This window comes from Martes martes (genome assembly GCF_963455335.1).
Source record: "Martes martes genome assembly, chromosome: 10".
Taxonomy (NCBI): domain Eukaryota; kingdom Metazoa; phylum Chordata; class Mammalia; order Carnivora; family Mustelidae; genus Martes; species Martes martes.
This window is the reverse complement of record NC_137898.1, coordinates 43,960,864-43,984,571: the sequence shown is the minus strand read 5'-3', so window position 1 is coordinate 43,984,571 and position 23,708 is coordinate 43,960,864. Positions and strand designations below refer to the sequence as shown.

At 52.9% G+C, this 23,708-nt stretch overlaps 1 protein-coding gene across 3 annotated transcripts in view; it reads right to left on the bottom strand.

Moving 5' to 3' along the window:
• Positions 1–314: 314 nt before the first annotated feature.
• The window catches only part of USH1C (USH1 protein network component harmonin), a 46,013-nt gene continuing 22,619 nt past the window's right edge, over positions 315–23,708 (bottom strand). The window contains exons 15-23 of one of the 3 annotated variants that reach the window (XM_080816435.1): positions 23,491–23,564; positions 12,420–12,539; positions 11,386–11,436; positions 8,722–8,763; positions 8,157–8,210; positions 7,517–7,616; positions 4,802–4,908; positions 3,394–3,449; positions 315–1,066 (exon numbers count right to left, since the gene is read on the bottom strand). In XM_080816435.1, coding sequence (XP_080672561.1) covers positions 1,054–1,066; positions 3,394–3,449; positions 4,802–4,908; positions 7,517–7,616; positions 8,157–8,210; positions 8,722–8,763; positions 11,386–11,436; positions 12,420–12,539; positions 23,491–23,564 — 617 coding nt within the window. In that variant the 3' untranslated portion in view covers positions 315–1,053. The remainder of the gene's footprint in view (positions 1,067–3,393; positions 3,450–4,801; positions 4,909–7,516; positions 7,617–8,156; positions 8,211–8,721; positions 8,764–11,385; positions 11,437–12,419; positions 12,540–23,490; positions 23,565–23,708) is intronic. The other 2 variants (XM_080816436.1, XM_080816437.1) reach the window with 2 other exon arrangements.

The window sequence follows — 23,708 nt, the reverse complement described above, 5'->3', positions numbered from 1 at the left end:
GGCATCCCGTGCTTAGAGGTAATCCTCTGGGGCTTCTGCCTTCAACTGTGCTTTCTGGAACTGAGCAAAGTCACTATCGCATGGCTTCATTTCCACCATCTTTCTCTGAGAAGACCCAAAGCGCAGCCCAGCCCATCTCCTATGGCCCCAGCACCCCTGCCCCAAGCCAGCCATGGCCATTTCATCTTGTCCTTCATGTCAGACCCAGATCCTAGCACTGGGTCCTGTTTCCCACTCTTGGTAAGGGCTAAGACCATATGTTTTTTTATTTGAGGGTCTTGAATCTGCTGCCCCAATCCACACTCACTCCCAGAAGCTGGAAATGAAAGCAGTTTATTTTGTTAATGAGTTCAGAGGATGGTTTGTGGCAGCAATTAACAGGAGAGAGAGGAGAGGGAGTCAGGAGTCAGGTCCTGTTAGAATTCAAGGAAGAACTCTTTCTTTCTTTCTTTCTTTCTTTCTGTCTTTCTGTCTTTCTGTCTTTCTTTCTTTCTTTTTTTTAAAGATTTTATCTATTTATTTGACAGATAGAGAGCACAAACAGGCAGAGAGGCAGGCAGTGGGATAGGGAGAACCAGGCTCTCCGCTGAGCAGGGAGTCTGACATGGGGCTTGATCCCAGGACCCTGGGATCATGATCCGAGCCTAAAGGCAGCCACTTAAATGACTAAGCCACCCATGCGCCCAAACTCTTGATTTCTTGAGAATTCCCTTGACTTCTTGAGAATTCCCTTGAATTCTTGATATCTCAGGGCTGGAAGAGACTAAATTCACAGGACTGGAAGAAAGAAATGAGAATCTGAATCCCATGGGCCCTCTTCAGAACTGCTACTTCCTCCCTCCGTGGTGACCTTCAGAGGAGCGGCCCATGGCGCTCCTTACGCAGCCCTACTTCAGGGCCAATGGGAGTTGGAAATCCTTGGGTGCTGGCTGTAGGTTTCCAGGGGGCCTGCACGCTGGCATCTCTCAAGGCTGGTTCCAGGCTTTGTGTTCAGGAGTGTGAATCCAGAGCTCACTGGATTCTCGGGGTGAGTTTGGTTTTTCCTTCTGGGCTTTAGAAGAAGGTCCTGTGGGGAAGAGGAAACGGAGCAGGTGGGTGCAGGCCTTGTGGGTACACACTCAGCCCAAGGACACCCTCCCTGCCGGCCCAAGGCGGGCCCCAAACCCCACACGGCAGCCATAGCCACAGCACACGGGAGGCCAGGGATGGCAGAGGGATATGTGGGATAAGCTAGGAGGGGACCAGAAGGCAGAGGGGCTGGGGCCCCTCACGAAGAGCACAGGACAAGTGGCAGAAAACAGAGGGCCATGGAGGCCATCCCAGGAGCCATGGCAGAACAGGCCAACTGTCCTGGGAGTATGAGACCCTAATGTTTTGAGAAACTTGTAAGAGAAAAGTCAACAAGTCCAGGCTTGGGTCTGCCCCAGATACTGCCAGTTGTGGGCCTCAGGCCACACCAAACACCAGCTCATGGCCACCTGCCAGCTCTGTCCATGAGCACAGCTCTGTCACAGAGTGGGAAACACAGCGCCAAACTGGGCTCCACAGTGTCCCCCAGAGGACACTGTCAAGGGAGCTGGAGCCAAGGGAGAGAGAAGGCACAGAGGACAGTTTGGTCCAAGCTGGGCTCAGGCCATGACAAGTCACAACAGGACATGAACAGCTCTGAGAGGCCAACCCTGGTTCTTTGGACAAGCCTGAATTGCCCAAGCTTGGGGGCCCGGTGGAGCAGGGACTCCCAGAGGATGGTGTTCCCAGGGAGGGGATCCCTCTAAGGGGAAATCCAGGCTGTACTCCCGTGGGCTCACCCAGCCCATCATGTCTTGTTTGAAGCACTGTCTGTGCCCAGCAGAGAATGGTGCTCACTGCTCCATCCCACTCCTGTGGGTGCCCCACAGGGCCTGTGGTGAGTCAGGATACCCAGGTCCCGAGCATGCTATAGACTGGGCTCTGCTTCCCTTCCCTGAGCAGGAGGGTCTTTGAATTTTAGTATATGTGTTGCTGAAGTGAGCATAGGAGGGTCTTTGAGTTGGACAAAATTCCAGGGTGGCTGACGGCAGGCCTGGATGGCACTCCAGGGATGGTGCCCTGTGCAGCCCTCCAGACCCCAGTCCAAAGAACCCGCCAGCACGGACAGCAGACGGTCACGGCACGCAGCATGGACAGGCAGGGCCCTGCAGCCCGCCTGCCTATTCACCGTGGGGGGGCTGCCGGGCTCCAGCTGCAGGAGGAGCCCACGTCTGGGCATGGGAGCACGGTCTTCAAGGACCTTTCGGACTGGCTGGGGGCTTTCGGCTGCAGAGGAGGGAAGAGCAGAGCTACATTCGCAGAGCAGAGCAGGAAACACAAAACAGGGCTTGGTTATTTCCAGGCAGAGCTCCATCCAGACTTTCCCTACACTTGTCTCCTGCCTCGGGTCCTGCCTAGGCCCTGGGTCCAGAATTAGTTGCTACATGACCTCGATTTCTTCTAGATGTGCACAGAACTCAGACTGTGCTGGGCAGAGGAAGCAAAGGCAAGCAGGGGGCTGGGGAATACATGTGTGGGTGGTAGGAAGGTGATGAGGATGGAGACTAGACACCAGAGAAACAGAGAGAGAGGAGAGAAATGGATACACACTAACAAAGATTAGCACCAACTCAGGCCAGGAATCGAGGAAGCAAGAAAAGGACAGGTTAAGAGAGAAGGCGGAGAAGGATGAAGGAGAGAGGAGCAGATGTGAGAGAGAGATTGATGGAAAAGATACAGGAGAGGGAGACAGGGAAAGGAGAGACAGGGATAGAGAGAAGAGAGAGACAATGAGATAGAGAGACCCATACAGATACACAGACAGGAATAAAAGAGATTACATGGAGAGACAGAGATACAGGGGGTCCTAGAGCAAGATGGAGACTGTCCCAAGCTCCCTGGAGGTCCTGCTGGATGGGGCCAAACCCTGTGGTCCTAGCTGCTTAGAGACACAGTGTGAAGGAATGCAGTTACATATCGGGAAGAACTACCAGACAGTAAAAGACATGGAAGTCTTTAAACTAGCTGATGACGGTGCAGGAGATAAGTCCTGAGTGGAGAATCAGAAATCCTGAGTCTGTCCCAACTTCATCGTTCTCTTGGTCTGTGACCTTGACTGTGTCCGGGCCTCAGTTTTCCAGATGTAAAGTAGAATTTGGACAAGACAGTCTTGGAGGCAGCCCAGACAATGCTGACATTGTGACAGAGTGACTTAGTTCTGGGCTCTCTCTAGCCTGGGAGCTTTTCAGGATCAAGGACTATTAGAAGCTGTGTGCATGGACCGACCGTTCAGGCTGGATGAAAGCTGAGCATGGACCAGGAGAAGGTGGCCAAGATTCTGGAGCAGGAGAAAGAAGCAGAGGGCCAGGGGCTGCATACACTTACAGCTCATCGTCGTACTCCTTTGGAGGGCAGACAGCAACAACGAGGTCGATCCAGTCCTGTGGGAAGAAGCCCTGTGACTCGGGCATGCTCAGGGATGGATGGTATGTCTTCCCTGGACATTCCATTCTCATTCCTGGACACCGTGGCTCATGACAGCTGGCTGGGCCTTCTTCCCATAGGAGGGTGGGCCCCGGTGGGGCTGGAGGTCCTTCCAGCGGGGATGGGCCTCACTGTGCAGACCCAAGGTCTGGGGAAGCTTCCAGTCTCTGGGGCTTCACAATCATATAGGCCAAGATTTACAGACCCTCGAAGGACACTAAGCTCCCAATTGTTGATCTGTGGACTAGGGCCAGGCTGCAACCTCAGAATCACCTGGGGGACTTCTTAAAGCTCTAGACTCATAGACTTGGCCCCTGGAGATTTGGGGTAGGTCCTGGGAAACAGTATTTTTAACAAGCTCCTTAGGTCACTCTGATGCATACCCAATCAGGGAACTTTAGGCTTAGCTTTCTGACCCTAACACTTGAGTCCCCTCAATGGCATCATTGCCATCCTTGGCTTATCCATCATTTTCACCCTTGGCTTGGGTGTATCCAATAAAAAGTATGTGAAGTATTACTTGGCCCCTCTTCCATGCAATAGCTCCTAACATTGCACTGAAAACTCTCCCCAGGACTCCCTCCATCCCTCAAGAAACATAGAGAACACTTCTGCTCCCTCTACCCTAATGCAGCCCTTCAGATAATCAAGACAGTCATCATGTTACCCGTGAGTCTTCTCTTCTCCACATCCCTTCATGTGGGTCCCAGGCCCATCTGGTCAGCTTCCTCGGCTCTGAATTTAATACCTCAGGCTCGGCTGCCTGCATACAGTTGCACAGGTTGTGCACTGCACAACATTAGTGGGCACCATCCACACTGTAATCTGTAGGAGGGCATCCCCTCGGATTGTGCAGTGCACAACCTGGGAGACCTTATGTGGTGGCCTTGACCCAAGTGGCTAATGAGCACAGATCAGACCACCACCAGACCCTCCTCCATTTTGGGCACTCTACTTCTATTCATACTTTCCAGTAGCCCCAAGCATTTTTGATTCCTGATCAGTGTGCACTTAGAGAAGAACTTAAGTTTTTTCTTGCAACGGTTGTCATACCTGGTCTTCTGGAGTCTGTACTTGTGCCACTTGCTCTTTGAACTCAAGCTCAGGAACTGACATTTATTTTTCTGAATCCCATCATGTCATATTGAGACCACTGGCTGGATGGGTTATGTAGATGTCACCCAAGAATTTCCTGGCCCCTGGAGACCCGCCCCGGGATGGGGCACCCCAACTGTAAGCTCTGGCTGCAGAGGCCAGGGTTTAAGGCAGGCAGGCAGGGGAGGGAGGCAGGGAGCGGGTTTGCTCTTACCCCCTGACTCCAGGCCTTCTGCAGGGTGGCCTCAGCCTCAGCCAAGGTGTAGTCTGTCACGATCTTGCCATTGATCGCCATGACCTCATCCCCTTTCACAATGCCACCTGCAAGAAGATGAAGCTGACTGGTCACCTGGGCTATATGTGACATGTGCCTGGCCCCGGACTTGGCAAAGGTGGTGGGAGGTGGGTGGGCAGGAGGTCTCTGGAGGGCTGCGGAAGGAGCCTGATTCCTGGCTTCTGATGGGCTCGGAAGGCACAAGGGGAAACAATCCACCAGGTTACTCAGAGCACTTCCTACCCACCCTGCCCACACTCCCTCACCTGAGCTCAGAGGAAATGATGAACCATTGCCACCCTAGCCTTGTACAGGCCTCTGCTATTCCAGAGGGAGGCAGACCTCTGTTACCACCCAGGTAACAGAAACATGAGCTAATTCATCAGAAACATGAGCTAATTCTGTGAGCTGTCCCTGTCTGTGCTCCAGGGCTGCTGTTCTGCGTCAGGCCCCTGATCAGGCCAAGCTCTCTCCTACCCCGGAGTCTTCATAAGTTGTTTCACCTGGGACACTTGCCCCCTCTTTTTTCTCTCTTCTTCTAGGGCTGAGGTGAAATGTCTCTTCCTCAGAGAAGACTGCTCTGACATGGATGCAATCTCGAGCAGGTCTCTTCTGTTCTCTCAAAGAGTCCCAGTCTCTTCCTGCAGACCATTCTCACAGTTTGTAGTCATAAATCTATTTGCCGACTAACAGTCCCTCCCACCAGACTGTCAGCTCCACAAGAGCAGGGAACGTCTCTTTGGTTGACCACTATATCCACAGCAATTGCTGTAATACCTAGCACAAAAATGGGAACTCAATATATTTCTCAAATAAATAAATGATGTTAAAGGTCCTCCTGGATAAGATGACCTGTAGTCTGATAAATTTGGGAAGAGCTGAGTTATAAGCTGAGCACAGTTACTCACTGCAGAACTTGTCAGAGCCTTGAATATGCTAATATGCATTGTGGCTCTCCAAGAAATGGATAGATTGTGCAGTTTCTCATACATCTTCAACTTAAGGACCTTTAAAAAAATGTTTTTAAGGACTTTTCCTTAGTTCTGGTGTCCACAGCAAATTCTCCAGATTATGGTGAAATAATCGCCCAGAATTCCTGCAGGCATGAAGGCCATAGGAATGTAGTGATTGATACTGAAGATGATGTGGCAGTGGCTTAAAACACACGTGGTCCTGGAGAAAATGTCAACAGCTACTGGTATGCCCAAAGCAGTGTGGGACCAGACTGTAGACAGCAGCCTTCTCTGGCCAGTGGGCCTGGGGAGAGGTCACTTTTTCTTTTTGTACAAATTCCAGATGGAGCCTCAGGAGCAAGTGGTTGGGCTGTGGGTTTATAAGGAGGAGAGGACCCCGGAAAGGTCACCCATTTATTCTGGTCCTCTTCCCTTGCCAGACACAGCAAACATGTGTCTTTCCCTCAACTGGCCCAGAAGTGAGGACAGAAGAGGAGGAGCGTGTGGGCTGGAAGGGCAGCCCCGGGCCATGGCACTTGCCTCGAAGTGGGCCCCCCTCCACAGCTGAAATGACAGCTCCGAGTGTGACTGTGAGACCCAGGCTGGAGCTCACCAAGGCCATAGGTGGCCGAACTGGACTCGCCTTTGTAACCCACTGAACCAGGTGACTTTCCCATCACCTCTCCTGCTGCAGGTGCTTACACACCCTCCGTCCCACCAACTGGAGCCTAGAACTTCCCAGAAGGGACCTGACTGCAGGATTCCTGCTTGGGCCTGGAAAGGTGAGGGGCCCGAGGCTCCTCCTTTGAGGCCACCGATTCCTTCACAAAAGACCCACGAGTAGACTCCTGGTTTTGGAAGAAGAAATCGCTAATGGTGAGTCGCAGACACCCTCGGACAGGTGAGCGGGTTTTAGACAAGAGTAAAGCGAAATGACCAAATAAATGGCTTGGGTTCCAGTCTGGCCTCCACCACTTTCCAGCTGTGGGTCCTTGAACAAGCATTTTACCTTTCTGTGCCTCGGTTTCCTAAGCTAAGATGAGAGTAATAATAGTACCTACTTTTGGTGCTGTCGTGAGGATTAAATGAATTAATAATACATGTGAACGCTTTAGACACAGAGTAGGTGCAGGAACTTAGAATCACATCCGGCCCATGGAGAGCTCTTGACAGATGTCGACCCTTATTATTATGAGGACGGGGAAGGTTTGGATGCTTTCTCTCTTGTTTTACTTGTGCTGCCCCCTCTTCCTGTAAAGTTCTTTCCCACCATCATGAGGCTAATATTGACTTATCTTCTAAGGCTCAGCTCAGGTATAGTGCTTGTAGGGAGCTTTCCCGTTGGTCCCCTTTCCCTTAGTGGGTCAGGGGTCCCTCAGGGTCCCACAACTTTCCTCTGTTCCCCCAGTCCTCTGTCAGCTCTTAGCACCCTGCACTGTTATGGCTGGAATCTGACAATTCTGAGCATGTTTTCACCACTAGATGGGGAGCCCTGAAGGGCTGGGGGGGGGGGTCTGGTGGGCTGTATGCCCATAGTTCTGGCACCATCTTATGCCCATGGGCAACATGTGGGACTTGGTAGACGGACGGGTGGATCCAGATGGGGGAATTCTTGAGCAACAGTCAGCCCACTTCAAAATGGGCAGCCGTGTGCTTTCCTGGGTCCCCGTACAACACTGGACCGTGGCTGGTCCCCACTTACCATGTCGCTCAGCAGCTCCCCCCTCATACACAGCCGAGACGACCACCTTCCCGATCGGGGAGTCCACACCGCCTTCCAGGGCCAGATCTAAGGATCCCTCCTGAATGGAGAAAAACAGGCCCTTGAGAGCCAAGCAGACAGCAGCCTGTGGACAGCTGGGTGCTCAGGAGCCTCTTGACAGGGCTATAAAGAGGGCCACAGAAGCCATGGGGCCAATGACAGTGCCATCAGGGAGGAAAGGGGGCACGGACCCTGAGTGGGGCCTGGGTGTGCGACCCCACCACAGGCAGAAAGGAAAAGTGTGGGGATCTGAGGAGTCACCCAAGAGTCATCTCCAGAATAGGAGAAGCAGGGCACCAAGATGGGAGGGGGCTGGGGCAGAGAAGGGTGGTGGCCCGCCTGACCTCCACGTCCCCACATACCTTCTTCTTCTTCTTTTTTTTTTTTTTAAAGATTTTATTTATTTGACCGAGAGATCACAAGTAGGCAGAGAGGCAGGCAGAGGGGGGAAGCAAGCTCCCTGCTGAGCAGAGAGCCCGATGCGGGGTTCAATCCCAGGACCCTGAGATCATGACCTGAGCCGAAGGCAGAGGCTTTAACCCACTGAGCCACCCAGGGCACCCCCCTTCTCCCCACGTACCTTCTTAATGCGCAGGAGTCGGACATCCTTCCCTAGGATCTGCTCTGGAGTGAACTAGAGGGAACAGACAGTGGGGATCCTTGAGTCTACCTGGAGGATGAAGGTGGGGGTCCCACAGACTGTATGGCCAAGGGGACCCTTCCCAGCCCCACACCCATCGGTCTTTGCCTGGGGGTCCCAGACCTCATGGGGGCTGCACAGACCCACAAAAGTGGTAACCCCTGAAATCCCAGATCCATTCTTCCTGAGAATATTGGGAGGGCTGGGTGAGGCCATGCCCTGTAAAAACCCAGCAAACCACACAGCCCCTGATACACAGTCATTGCTCAGCAAGTGTAACGGTTCTTACAACCCCACTGCCCCCCAACACACACACCAGTCCTGTGGGTCATTCTAGAATGCTGTCTGCAAGGAACCCTCACAGAAAAGAGCAGATGGGGCTCCTTGGGGGCTCCTCATGTGCCCCCACCTCATCCCTGGGACCCCCAGGGCCCGAGGGAGCACACTGTAACCCCCACCCACATTCCTGGGATGACCCTCCAGGAGGAGGAGCATTCTCGCTCACCATGGAGTAGGGGTCAAAGCCTTCCTCATATTTCCGGAAGTCCTGGAAGCAAAGGGTGGGTGTTAGGGTCACAGAAGAGGTTTTCCTGAGGGTCACTGCAGGAAACAAGCTTAGGGCAGAGGAAGAAGATGTGAATGGGTCAGATATAGGGGAGAGAGTGGGGGGCCAGATGGGGCCTAGATGAAGATGCAGGGAGGAAGCTGGAAGTCCCAGTAGGCAGAGCACCCCTGCCCGGGGGAAGCCAGAAGCTACGCAAGCATTTGGAAGAGTCCAGCCCTGGACCCGGCATTGCTGCAACGGGGTGGCCAAGTGTGGCTGGCAGGCCCTCCTGCTGATGTCCAGGTGGTCTGAGCAGCCCCCGTCGGCCTTGCTGAAGGCTGCCCACAGCCTCAGGTCCTTTAAGCCCTCCTGATTTCCTCCAAGTGCTCCTGCGAGGCCAGGTTCAGGCTCTGGGGGTGAAGGCCCGTTCTTTACCCAGTGCTCTGACCCCAAAGGACAACACTGCTGAAGAGGCAGGTCTCCCTGGGGACTCCAGCCACAAGAGGACACTGGTGCAGGGTGGTAGGCCATGCAAGGGGATGTCAGGCTCCAAGAGGAACAGGGGTGTCTGTGCTCTCCCAGTGCCCAGCACTGTTCTTAAAGTAATGCTTATCTAGAATGTAAGAGGCCTCCCAGAACGTCAGCCAGGAGAGGATGAAGGAGAAGACTTGTCTCAGGAAACCTGGCTTAGTGAGGGCTGTGGAAACAATGTGCCCAAGATGTAGAAACAAGTTGGTAAGAAGGAAGATGGGGGCAGAGTCAGCACACACTTCCTTCCTTAGGAATCCCCCCCCAGAGAGAAGGAGCAGGGGGTCCCCAGACTTGGGGGCCAGGCATGCCAAGTCCTAGGTAGCAAAGCCTCAGTTAATCCCCATGGGCAGGCAGGAACAGAGGAGGGGACCTGTGGAAGAGGCCCAGGGAGGTCCTTCTGGACCAAATGGAGCCATCCCCAGTGCACAGTTCCCTGGGTCACACCAGGTGTCCCATGAGGCCTGTTGTCACCATCAAGGGGAGGCCGCTGTCTTCTCTTTGCCCAGCAGGCAGCAACAAAGCTCTGGGCACAAGACGAGGACCAAACATCAGACTGATGCTTCCTGGGCATCAGTCTGCCCTCCCTCTTCATCCAGGCTTTGTTACCCAGGCTCAGCCCCACAAGGCCTGGGAGTTTGGAGGCTGGCCCCACTCAGAGGCCATGCCCAGGTGAGTCTCTGGGCATCAGGGCAGCAGACAGAGGAAGGGAGGCAGCAAATCCATGTGCAGAAGAGGTCAGGAATCAGGATATGGAGTCAATGCTCTCTCACAGAGGGTCCTGACAACTTCTGGCTATTTCTAGAAAACTGGACAGTGCTGGCTGTGCGTTTCCCCTTCTCCCTCCCTGTGAGAATCTGCTCTTAGAATGGGCATGACTGCAAGGGTTTGTGTCTTGTGCGAATTTAAATCATACACATATAAGCCACTGCAGCTGGTCAGCCCTTGAAGTGGGAGCCCAACCCTTCAACCAACAGATGGAGAAACTGTGGCCCAGAAAGGTGACATTCATGCACCCAAGGTCAGCCAGCCAGTGGGTAGTGGAGCGAGAGTTCAACTTCCAGTCTGGGTCTTTGGGCTCCTCCCTTTCAGCCTCTCCCCCTTGGAGGACTGTCTGTGCCCTAGACAAGGCCTGAAATGTCTACCTCTTGATCACAGTGCTTTGCCAGTGGGGATGGTGGAGTAGGTAGGAGCCTGACCTCTTGGATGCAAATCTAGGGCCTGACAACAGCTGTGACTTCATGGGCACGTTTCCTAACCACTCTGCTTCAGTTTCTCATCCACTTACCTCCTAGGATTGCTGTAAAGATTAAATAAGTTTCTATGCCTTAAATATCCAGACACAGCACTTGGCCCAGTGTCACTCCCCAGTCCTGGGTTGGGAGCAGCCTCCTTTGCAAACTCCCACGTGTTCTTTGAGGCTGACACCTCCCTGTCGCTCAGCTGTAGTCTGGTGGTGGGTTAGAGGTGAGGTTGGCTGCAAGATCTTTCTCTATCTGGGGATCTCTTCCACAGGTGGTGGTGAGACAGCCAATCAGATGGTTGGCACTGTGAACACAAGCCCCCAGGAGGTGGGAAAGTGAGTGGCTGCTTGCCTGATACCACGTACAGACCAGGAAGGACATCCACAGCCTTGTTGAACCCAGAAGCACCCCGGGCAGGTAGAGGACCTGGACTGCCACTTCCTCCCTGACCGGTTCAGTGCCAGGCAGAGCCGCCTTGAGGGGACAAGACCAGGGAAGGGGCAGGGAGACACCTTCTCTTCCAGGGCTGGAGCAAGGGCCCAGCGTGGCCTCTGCGACCCTCTGCGGGTTCCCTCTGTCCTACTCCTCTTTGAACAAACAGTAGCCAAAGAGCAGAGCCCCCAGGGTTCCTGCTGCTTTCTCAGCCGGGGCACAGGGTCTAATAATGCTGGGGTCCCCTCCTGATACGAGACCCTTCCCCACTCCTGGCTGCAGGCAACAGGGACATGGCTCGGGCCTGAGGCTCTGGCAGATCACCTCAGAGCCAGCTGGCACTCCCAGAGAGAGAGAAGTCGGAGCGGGAGGAACAGGGGTGGCAGGGAGGCCTACACACACACGGCAGGGATCGCTTTACTTGTCTGAACGCTGTCTGGTAAACCACCATCCTCTTCAACATCTCCTGTGGCTGCCAGAAGAAAAAAAAAAGTTCCACTCTGGATGTTACCAATAGGCCTCGTCTGCCCTCTGGTGCCAGACCCCGGGCCTGCCAGCCTGGGGCTGCCCTGCCAACTTCCTGCTCCAAGTAGAGGCGGCCTGATTCATGTCGGGGGCCGGCCCGACACCCCCAGGTACAGCAGCTCCCTGGTTCTAGTCAGCAGACACGCCCTTTGTCCCCAGGCAGAGGACGGGCGCGCAGGCCTCTGCAGGGCTTATCACAGGGGCATGAACTTTGCTCTTTGGGGAGCTGACGGGACAGCAAAGGCTCAAAATAAGTATCTGAGCTGTCCTGCCCTGACATTTGGATAGGGTTTCCTTGAAAGGGGAAGAAAAATTCTGGCATGACTCTCTTCCCACCGGGGGTGCGAGGCCAGTCTAAGCCTGGCACCCCTCTCCAGGGACATGGGGTTCCTCATGAGTCGCTCAGCCGTAGGCGACTGGGGGTGGGCAGACCTTACTGCTCCCCCAGGACCACACCTCACACTCCCAGTCCAGTGAGGAACGAGAGGCGAGATGGAGAGGGTGAATGGCTCCTCTCTGGACGGTCCCTCATCTGAGGTGTTCCCCATTGTGCCTCGCCAGGACTCAGAGGCCGAGGCCAGGGCCAGTGGACTCACTGAAGGTTTAACAAGATGGCAGTGGAGATAAGAGCCTGAGCTCTGGAGTCTGATCCGGCTCTGCCCTGGGCAACCGACTTACCCTCTAAGCCTCAGTATCCTGACACATGGTGGGCAAACAGTAAGCCTGAGCTGTTACCCTTCTTACTTCTAGAGGGAGCTCCAGCCTGTTTGGTACCCGCATGGATTCATCTCTTGGTCAACAAGTCAGAAGCTGACTCATAATGTGAGCTTGTACCCCACCTCATTCTCCATCCAGAGGCAGCAGAAGCCAGAGGAGACAGCCCTTATCTGCTCCTCTGGAGATGCCCTGGAGGGGTCCCAAGTGGCTTACCAGGACCTCGGATTTCACAGCTGGCCTGTAGATGAAGTTGGGCTCCTGGTGGACCATGACGGGCTTGGAGATAGTGGACACGCCAGGGCCTCGTGGAGGCTGTGGGCTTGGGCAAAATGTCTACAAGGGTTAGTGTAAAAGAAACCCCATGAGGGCATGGCGGGAGTGGTTCAGGCCAACCACGGCACTTTGACACACATGCAAATACACACCATGCACTGGCTGAGCCCCCCGGGTCATTCACCCTGTTGGAGGTTGTGTGATCTTCAGCAGAGAGACAAGTCCATTGGCCACAATGTGTTTTGAGGCCACAGAAACTACTGAGTGGCTCTGAGAAATCAGGAACTTGATTTGGGGAGTGCCAGCAGCCACTGTCACGCAGAGGATACACTTCCCAGGCTCCTTCTCAGTGGCCATGGGTGCCATCTAGCCTCCTCTCTCCCTGACTACACACAAAGCACCTGCTCAGGTCTTAACTCAGGGGTCACTGCTTTTGGAAAGCTCTTTGAGCTTCTTCTCTCTGCTCCAACTCATCACAGCACCTGTGTTCCCCTATGTCCCCCCAGATAGCACGGTAGACTCCTGCTTGCTTATCTCTCGTCCCCACCAGGCAGTTTGGGCAGGGACTGGGCTGCCTGTTTTGCAGTGGTTCTCCAGTGCCAGGTATAGTGGCTGGCATCTAGTAGATGCTCACTGAACATGCTGAATGAATAAAGGACTTAATAGTATGCTGGGCACACAGGATGGTACCTGGGGGTAGATATGGCCCTGAAAACCTTCTTCCGGCAGGTCTGGTGTGGCAGGCATACATGCCAAGCTGAAAGGACTGTTCCCAGCACCCAAGGTCTGCTGGTGGCCGGGACGGTGTTCAGACGCAGTCGTGGGATTGCCCACGCTATCTGCTGCCAGTGACACCTCTCAGGGGGGATGCCACTAGGAGAAGGTGGGGCAGGGTTGGGGTACACAGGCCAAAGTGCTGACACGGGAGGCTGAAGCTAACCAAATAGCAGCTCCCTGGCCTTCAGGTCAGGAACAACCCTGGCCGTGATGTCACTTAAGACATATAGGTCCAGTTCTTCAGAGGCTCCTCGTGTGGGAGGAAATTTCAACCTTCCCGGTACTCTGATCGGGAACAAACAGTGGGAACTTGGTGATTCCTGGAGGAGTCTGAGAAAACTGGACTCTCTTTTGAATCTTGACTCTGACTCAAAAGTCTACAGAGTCGGGGTGCCTGGGTGGCTCAGCCAGTTAAGCATCTGCCTTCGGCTCAGGTCATGATCTTCAGGTCCTGGGACAGAGCTTCCCTTCAGAGGGAAGCCTTCTTCTCCCTCTGCCTCTGCCCCTTCCCCTCACTTGTGTGTTCTCTCTCCATCAAAAAAAGAAAAAAAATTTAAAAAAGCCTATAGAGTTTACCTCTAATCTCATGCTCACAGCTTCACCCGAATTTTCTTGTATCCTGTCACTGTGTCACCATGTCACTGATCATGGTTAATGTCTACCAAGCACCCACTACATACCTACCATTCTCCTAAGTACTAACTTTGAATGAGTTCATGGATTCACTCATTTGATCCTCATAACAGGCAGGTGCCAATAGCATTCCCATTTTATGGATGAGAACCCCCAGGCTCAGACAGGAGAAGTAATGCCTGCCCAAAGTCCTCCAGCCAGTGGTAGAGCCAGGGTTCAAACCCAGGCGATTCTTCCTTGCCATCTGTATGTTCCCTGTACCTTCCATGCCCTTCCTCCCAACCTCCATGTACTGTCATCCTTCAAGTCTCGGCTCATCAGCCCCTTACTCTGCAGAGGCTCCTTCCAGCTCCCGTTAGAATGAATCCTCCCTCTAGCACCGGCCCTGTGCCATTTCATAGCTGAATCGTGTCTGCTCAGCCGTTCATCCTGCAGACGGCAAAGTCTAGGAAAGCACGGGTGTGCCAATTTACTCGCTGTCCCCTGCAGCACTGCCCGTCTCTCCCCCCTCACACAGAGACACAAGGCTGGTGCTCAATCAGTGCTTCTGAATCACATTTGTCAAGGAAAAGCTGCTGCCCATCCTGACAGGGGGGCCTGACCTCTATGTCAGGCTAACTCAGCCCCCTGTAAACCCACTCCTGGCTGGGTTCTGAGACAAGACATTCCTGGAACATACAGACGTCTGACTGTCAGAGCTGCAAGGCTCAGGACCCATCAGAGGTCGAGGAGCCCCCTGAGAGGCCCCTGCCAGAAGCTTCAGCCTAATGGGCACCTGGCACTTTCTTTATTCCCACCTTCCCCCAAGCTCTCCCGAATGCTCTGAAATGCTTATTCTGTTCTTCATGCTGGGCCTCAAATCCATGCAGAGAAGATTAATAAAAACGACTGATCAGGTTCTACTGACTGCCCTCTCTCAGACCTCCTACCCTTAGCTGACATGAGCTGCTTTAACTCTGACTCAAGCCTGACTGCCCACGGCTACTGCAACAGAGGAATAATTTATTTGTCCCCTCATAGGATCAAAGCTCCATATCTTCCTTGGGGATTGCCTCTTCCAAAATTGTCTTTGGATTAAGAACAATTATAAGAAATATGTCTTTTTTGAGAAAGATCACTGTTCAGCCTCCTGACATCCAAGGGGGAGGAAAAAAAAAAAAAACCCTAGTCTTTTTATAGTAAATTTGGAGATTTCTAGGAACTCTTTGTCTTCATTTTTTCTATAGCTGGAAGTTGGCCAGAAACTTCTGGGTGTTATACTCCAAGCCAGCGGAATTGGCTAACTCCATAGAAAATGCACTGTAATGTCCAAACCCTGCACCAGACAGAGTCATCACTTCATTTACACAGCTTAATACTGCTTCACCGCTTTGCCTCCCCTCTTTTCCCCCTGTTAACCTGGGGATCCTTTTCCCATATCCCCGGTTTTCTGAGCTTATATCCAGAAGTGACTGGCTGTGACATAGAGCTCTGGCTATTCAGTAACACAGCCTTGCAAGTACCGTACAGAATGTTACCAGCCCGTACTAGCCAAGAGGAACAAAGAGAAACCAACAGACATGGATACGCAGTGGCTCATCCCCAGAATCCCAGGCAATTCACCATGCAGGATAGTACTTCAAAATCAGTAGAAACCACACACATGCAGGGAGACCACAACGTGCAGATTGGGAGCTCATTCCTGGAAAATGGGCTGGAGTGATGTTTCTTCCAGTCTCCACTCGCGAGAGCAGCGGAGTTTGGGGGAAACACAGCAGCCCTGCCCACACTTTCTGCTTCCCAGCACTGCATGCAGAACAGGGACGGTACCTTTGGGGTGGGTGGGAAGCTCCGTTCAGGAACAGGGGAGTTAGTGGGCTTCCCACTGTGGTTCTTTGCCTCCCAGTCCTCTGTGGGATTTCCTGTGTCCCCAGCACGGAAGGGGTGGTTGCCCAGTGCCTCTTCCAGTGCCGAGGGTAGCGGGCGGGTAGGAGTCAGGTCTTGGGTGGGAACAGATGGTGGGGGAGGGATGGGAATGGGGGGTGGAGTGCGTTGCACCCAGGGTGAAGATGAGGCACACACGTGGCCTGATGACGGAAGGACTGGGGGTGCAGGGACCTTGGGGGATGGGGTGGAGGGTGGAGGGTGGGGCATCACAGGTAAGGCGGAGGGAGTCTTGGGGGGATAGTAGAACATGTCCAAGGGGATGTCATCCAGGTCAGTGGTGTGGAGGTGCAGCCCGCCTGCGAAACGTCTCAGGGGTGGGACCAGGGGAGACACAGAAGGCGGGGGAGGCGGTGGCCCCGTGGTCATCTGGGGGGTTGCAAGGGAAATCTATAATTGTCTGGCTAAGGCTCCCCTTCGCAATACATTGAGTATAATGCTTTTCTGTTTCTTTCGGTGCTGGAGACCCACCGCCCACAAACCAGAATCATGGGGGTATGACTTCTCTGTCACCTAGGTGCTCAGGTGAGCCCACGTCAAGGCTAGGAGGGAGTGCCCAAATGCGGGACAAGTTATGCCACATGTGGGTGATAAGTGAGGTAATCATACAGTTTATCATCTAAACTGGAACAGACTTGATAGTGAGAGGGGCACTCTTAGCAATGACTACAGGACAACACGTCTAACAGAGACCATCTCAGATGAGCTAGGACTTAGTGGTCACTCTGGAGAGGAGCCCAGAAATACAGATCTGTCCCCCTCCTCAAGAGACCAAGGCAGAGTGGGCTGGTAAGGGCGGCCCTGGACACTGAGGCTTGCCGGTGGCTATCCTGCCTCCCGCTGTCCCCAGAGTGGGTCATTCTGAAGGCAGCAGGAGGGCGTCTGTGGAAATTAGGACTCTGTTACCTCCGAAATCTCATTATCAGCAGAGGAAATCTGCTCAAGGCGCGTCTGACAGAGCCTTTCCACCCAATACTGAATCTTTTCCGATTCCTCAAGGTCTTCCCGCTCGGTCTCAGATACCTAGGACCCAAGGACAGTGTGAAAAGGAGAGGACAAAGGGCACACTGAGTCACACGTGGGTGGCACGCTCAAGTCAGTAGCAGAGAAGCACTTCCTTAGAAACTACTGTTGGGTGTGTCCACTCTTTCAGACAAAGACCCCAGCTTGTCTCAGCTGGCCCCAGAAAAGGCGGAAATGACGAGGGAGAGGGTGTGGAGGAATCAGGTGCACTAATGGCACTTGTAGGCTAATTCAAAGGAGGGCCTCATGCCTTGTGGGGAACTAGCTGGGATAGGCTCCCAGGGTCCCCATGAACTCTGAGGTTCATCTGATTCTCCAAGAATGGCCCTTTTATAAGTTCCAAGCACATTCCAAAAGTTACTTTGCTCTTTTTCCAGCCCTCTAGGCTGCCTTGTCCTCATAAGTACAAGTTCGATTTTATTTTTAATTTTGTAGCTTACTCATTCCTAATGCCAGACCTAATGCACTTCACATTTTCCAGGATTACTCTGGTTTGTAATCTAATCAGCTTGGCGTTCTGATTCATGGAAGTATTAAAGAGAAACAGAACGAATAACATCTCCAATAGCTAGGGAGTTAGGGTCACCCAACTCACCTAGGAAATAGGAATTATTCATGCTGGATGATTGCTTTTGTCATGTCTTGAAGGGGACAGCCTTAGATACATTTCCAGGCTGAAAAGGTCTGCCCTCAGATACAATCTATTTTTTTTTTTTATTTATTTGAAAGAAAGAGTGAGAGAGCATGAACGAGCACGCACAAATGGAGGGGAGGGGCAGTGGGAGAAGCAGACTCCCCACTGAGCAGGAGCCCAACTTGGGGTTTGATCCTGTGATTCCAAGATCATGACCTGAGCCAAAGCAGACACTTAATCGACTGAGCCACCCAGGAGCCCCTGGGTATATCCTATGTTGATGGAAGCAGCCTCACACTCATTGGGGAATAGCCTTAGCCACCACTGCACAAAGGGGGTTTAGCCTCAGAACCGTACTCTCAGAGCCAAGGCAAGTTGGGGAAATCTGGTCTTGGACTCATAATCTGGGTAGAGTTTCCAAACTGACTTGGACCTGATGATAGGTGGATGGAAGGCTAACTTTAGTTCTACAATCTAGGCAGAGAGGTTAGCCTTGGGGTCATACCCTACATAGGGAGAGAGATCTCATAGCCGCACCTAGGCTGGACAGGCCTAGCCTTGGGCTGGTACTCTGGTGGGGCTGGGATGGAGGGGACAGACTCATGTCTCTAGCCATCTGTGTGACATCTGGGCAGAGAGGCTAGCCTCAGACCCATGCCTGAGCAAGGAGTCCAGTCTCTGTTCTAAACATATACCTAAGCCAGATGTTAGTCTCCATGATCCTGTGCAGGTGGGATGAACCCACGTTCCAGACTGAGCAGAAGGGAAGGGCCCCTTCCATCCCTGGACTCCACCTGAAGAAAACAACTCCAGCTGGTTCCCTAGGAGCTTAGTGGGGAACAACGAGACTGACTTCTGGGACGCTCACCAGGCCTCTGAGTAGGACACATACCTCCTGGGCCAGACGGTTGATCTTCAGTTGTTTTTCCTTTTCCAGCATTTCCTCTTTCTCTTTGTAAAGTTTTTGCTCAAACTCTAATTCCTTCTTATTCTTTCTCAACTCCTGCAGGCTGTCGTACTTGGCTTTCTTCTTATCCTTTCCTTTCTGAGCAGACATGGCAGTGTTTACATGACAAGGGTTACACGGTCGTGTCAATGCTGGCACAGCACGGTAAACAGGGCGCTCAGTTCACAGACAACACCACAAAACCACCCTGTGCTGGGCCCATCCCCCAGCTCTGCCCCTCTGCCCTCGGCACTGGACCTCATGTTTAGGGCAGGCAAACTGCTGCGACCCACTGTGGGGTGGGAGACCCAGGCCCTGTGCCAGCCAGAAGAACTGGCTTGCTCGTTCACTAGCTAGCTGTGTGACCCTGGCTAAGTTCTTTAACCTCTCTGGGCCTGATTCACCTCATCTCCAATACAGAAGAAATACCTGCCCCACGGACTTGCCATCAGAGCCAATAAAATAATGTCTACAAAGGAGAAACATGAGAGCATGATATAAATAAAATACATTGTATTTATGTCCTAGTATCTGGGCGCATGCCTTCTCCATCATCCGGAGAGAAATGTGTCTCATGTTTAGGCAACAGAGATGCATCCTGGGAGAGTCTATGGAAAATCTGGGAGAGCTGGCAAGACTCATTTGCAGAGATCCTCTGTCCTAAGCTGTAAGAGGTGGGAGCCAGCCTCAGACCTGGGAGCCCAGAGCCAGGGACAACAGATTTTGCTCTGATGCTTAAGCTGCAGACCATGTAATCCTATAGAGGTCTCTGAACTAGGCCCCTGAACTGAGGATTAGCCAGAAACTACAGGACTGGGAAAGGAGGGTGGGAAAGAGGACGCCCTAACTGCTTTCTACTGATTGTAGGGTTCAAGAGGATTTGGGATAGGAGATGTAAAGCAAACAGACTCCTTATTTTTCCTGCTGGAATTGGACCCATAAAACCTGCTTTCCTGGCTGCTTCTCCCATGGGGTTGAAAGGAAGCCAAGGGGTAAGGAAGGAAGAAAATTAACGCTCACTTATGGATTTATGTTGATTATCTCATATGTAGGGATGATCCCCACTCTCTTGATGAGGGAGCCAGGGCCCAGAGAGGTGAAGCCCCTTGACCAGTGTCAAACATCTAGTCAGTGGTGGTGCCAGAAGCTGCACCGGAGTCTTCTAGGTCCTACAGTTTCCCCTGTGCCCATGGAAGCTGGCAGCCCCTGGGGGCACGGCCAGAGAGAGCACCAGCCCCATCACACACAGCACAGAGGACAGAGTTCGCACTCAGGAGAGGGGACAGCAGAGAGTGTCAGCATTCTGGGGTATTTCTGTGGGGAAGAAGAAATCTGCCTGTTCACGGAGCTCACCCCCATGCCCGAGAAGCCTTCCTGGGGTCTTCTCTCAGAATTCCTGAATCATCCCAGCATCAAAGGCCTGGAACGAGGAACTGAGTTTCTCAGTCCCGGCCATAAAACTTTGTCCACAGCTGGAGAGGCTTGGGGGTGTAGTTATGGACCCCTTACTGAGTCATCCTGCCTCCCCTCCTAAAGACAACCCCCAATTCCATGCACAGGTAATATGCTTTGGAGGTGGTCCTCCGTCTTGGGGATAGAGGTCCACCCCCAGAGAATTCTATGAACTGCTTGAGAAAATGATTCTCATTGCCTCAGAGTCCTGCCTGGTTCCTTGCCTACCATGTTCAATAGACTCTTGGCTCAGATGATAGATGAACGCTGCCATCATATCATAGATTGGATAATAATTCCCCCAAGAGGAGCCAAGAACATTCTGCCTAATGGCAGCTGCTAGAATAAGGGCTTGACTTCCCACAGGGACCACCATGATAGGAATGGCCGTTCTGTTGATTAAACAAAATAAAACACCCCCCCGCCAACAACAACAACAACAACAAAAGCTATCAGTACCAAGATTTTAGAGCCAGGGCTCCTGGATGGGGCAGGCAGATGTGACAGTTTCTGACCCATTTCCAAGAAAGCAGCACCTGTTTCCTGATGCAGGAGGTTAAACTGTCCCATAGCATTGTCTGCTGACCTCGTACCAGCGCCCAGTATGAGGGTTACTCATTGGCATGGGAATCCACTTCCCTTGTGGGACAGTGGGCTCCCGCAAGTAGGGCTGGTTTGCATGATTTACTCAGGAATCCTAGTGAAAAGCTTAGAACCATGGGTCCTTCAGGCACTGACGCAGAATTAGCCTGGGGACCTTGAACGCAAGAGGGACTTACTGCCAGGTTAGGAATAAGACATGGAATCTTTATCTCCTCAAATCAGGGCAATTTTGTGCATGGACGATCACGGCTGTAGATAGCCACGTATATTACCTGGGGACTCGGTGTTCTAGCTGCTGGGACACAAGGTGTGTCATGGGCTTTTGAGAAAGTGACAAAGGATTTTCAGAGCCATCATGAGGGATGTGATTCTGTTGTCCTTTTAGCTGTCAGTTAAATTCATGGCAAATAATCCTTCTGGAAGGCAGATTGGGGGTGGAAGTACTCTGGCTTCTACCTGGAAGCAAGCTTTCTCGCTTTTAGAAATGAAATGAAAACGAAAATACCAGCTGTTCAGTTATACTGAACTAATGAAGAGAGGAAAATGGGTCTCCTCTACCAATAGCAATTTCCAAGTGACATGATTTCCTGCGAGAGGTGTGTGTGTATGTGGAGGAAATGCTCATTCTCTTACATTTGGCTGGTTATTTGTACCTGGAAAGGATTTTACCTATCCATCTCCTTTTAATTATTTTTTCCAGTAAAATCCTGTCTGTGTGCATGTATATGTGTGTGCACGCATGCACCGTCTTCTCTAGGTGAGTTCTAATAGAGAGAGCGCATGGAGAAGAATTAGAAATCCAACCCAATGAGACATCCTAAGCCTAAGAGTCAGGCTGTAGGATGAAAAAGATGGTCTTCTGAGACTGGGTCCTTCCTGAGACCACAGCAATGTGGAAAGGAATGCCCCGTGGTACTGTGTCCTGAGTTGATTCAGTGCCATATGGGTCATGATTTGTGTTCCTAGGTAAAGATGTCAACTTCTGTCAGGAATAATATTGCCATCTATTATTTCAACAGCATTGTGTTGGAGGAAGGGGGGAGAAGTTTCCTGAACATCAGGTATTCCCATTTTACAGGCAGGGAGAAGCTACATATCATCAAGGTCACCCAGCTGTCCCCGCTCTGGTTTCCGGCGGAACCGACATGCCTTGAGAAAGACCCCGTCGAGCGCTAATGCCTAAATGAGTTCACCCAGATTTATGCTGATGCCTGACTTCCAAATGCCAGGTCATCTCAAATATCCAATCTACAGACATTAACAGCAGCAGTTTCATAATCAAATGTCAAAGTGATTTAGAGAGAAAAAGGATGAGACTTTTATGGGGCCTGGAGATGTGGTAATAAGATTTAGAGAGAAAATTCAAGGCCCAGGGACCAGAAAAATGCATTATTCTGGCACATGTGGATGCTTCCAGGAGAGTGTTGGGATTGGTGTGGCTCATCTCAACAACGCGGCGGCTCCCTGCCTGGCAGCCGATCTCTGTCTGGCACGGCTGTTCTGGTAACCTGTGCTGTGTATACCCAACCTGATCTGCCACTGTCTGCCTGGGGCTTCTGGTCTTGGCCTCTGTTTCTCATTGACAGAGGAACAAAGTAGAAGCTTCCTGTTGTGGCCCTACCCCGGCCCTGTGCCTTCTGGGGCTGATGCTGACCCAGGCGGTGCCAGATGGTACTCGGGCGGGTCTCGCGCCCCGAATCTCCCCCCTCACCCCCACAATGCTTCTGTGACACTCCCTGGCATTTGATGTCAGCCTGATGGGGACGCATGGACAGGGTCAGCCCTCCAAGTGAACGGTCAGGCTCACACGGGTTAGAGTTCACAGGAAAAACAAAAAACAAAAACAAGGTTTGGAAAGGCCAAACCCCACAGCAAACCCAATGGCAAACGGCACAGCACCCAATCTCGCGTCCTACCTTGCGGATGGTCGGGAATTTGCCATCGTAACGATAAAACCACCCAAAGGCTACGAGAACACAGAGAACAAAGAGATGAGCCACGGTTCTGCTTGGCTAGGTCATCCCCGGGCAGCAGCCCAGGGTCGGGATCTCAGGCAGACCCAACAGCAGCAGAACCGCTCCTTGGGCTGACTCACCCTGCCTCACCTGGGTCACCAAGCAGGCCCCCACGCTGGCCCGAGACAGGCTCCGATTCCCGAGGGCCCCGCCAACCTGCTTCTCCCCGGGACACTGGCTTCAGAAGTCAGTGCCAGAAAACCAGAAACAGCCCTTGTGGGGGGACGAGCTTGCCCAAATCACAGCTGCAGTGTGCGAACACAGAGCCTTGCTGAAAGAGAAAGGGGGCCGCTACTGACGGCTCCTCCCTCCCGCCAAGGAATGGCTCGAGACAAAGGCGAGCTTGGGGCTCTGCCTAGAACTTCTGTCACATGGAACAACACTGCCTTGTCTCATGGTGCAGCCCACATGCTCCACCGTCGATGCTGAGAGAGAAGGCAAAGACCGGGGTCGCCTCTGGGAAAGGCAGCTCAGGCGGCAGTGGGCAGATCCGCCCCCAGAAAAGCCAGATCACCAGGGCACCAGCTGCTTGCTCTCCCAGGCAACAGCAGGACAGGGAAACACCTTGAACCTCAAGCTCCCTGGGCCAGCAGCAATCCCTTAGATAATTACCCACCCTGACCAGCTAGAGTTCTAGAACAGGATGTGGAAAGCCTTCTGCTGGATCAAGCTCTAACCCCTTACCTGCTGGATCTTGGGGATATCTAGGGAGTCCTGAGGGAGAGGCCAGAGCATCAAAGGAAGGACCTGGGCTTGGGCAGTGCTTAAATATCTGAACCCCTCTTTCTGTTGTTCTGGTGTGCACCAGCAGATGTTCCAGCCCAGTCACCAGTCCTGTCCTCGGGTCTTGCATGCCGTTCTTGGACTAAGCCGGCCTTGCAGGAGCTTTGCACCCACCCGTGGTCCCCACCAGCTCCTTAGGGCTGGGTGTCTGTACAGCTAGCAGGAGGCGGTGGGCAGGGCAAGCAGAGCAGCAAGGCCAGGAGCGAAGCGGGGGCGGCAAACCTGCTCTCCCTGCTCCTCTGTGCCTCCATCCGGGTCTTCTGCTGGCTCAAGCTCGGGCTCCACTCCCTGATCAGCTACCCGGGAAGAGAGGAGGAAGCTGGTGAACCGAGAGGGGCTTGGGAGACCAAGAGGCTGGAGGTGGTTCCCAGGAGCCTGATGACCTACGACACCCTCCTCTCCAGGAATAGTGAGGTCAGGGGCAGGAACGGGGTTCGGAG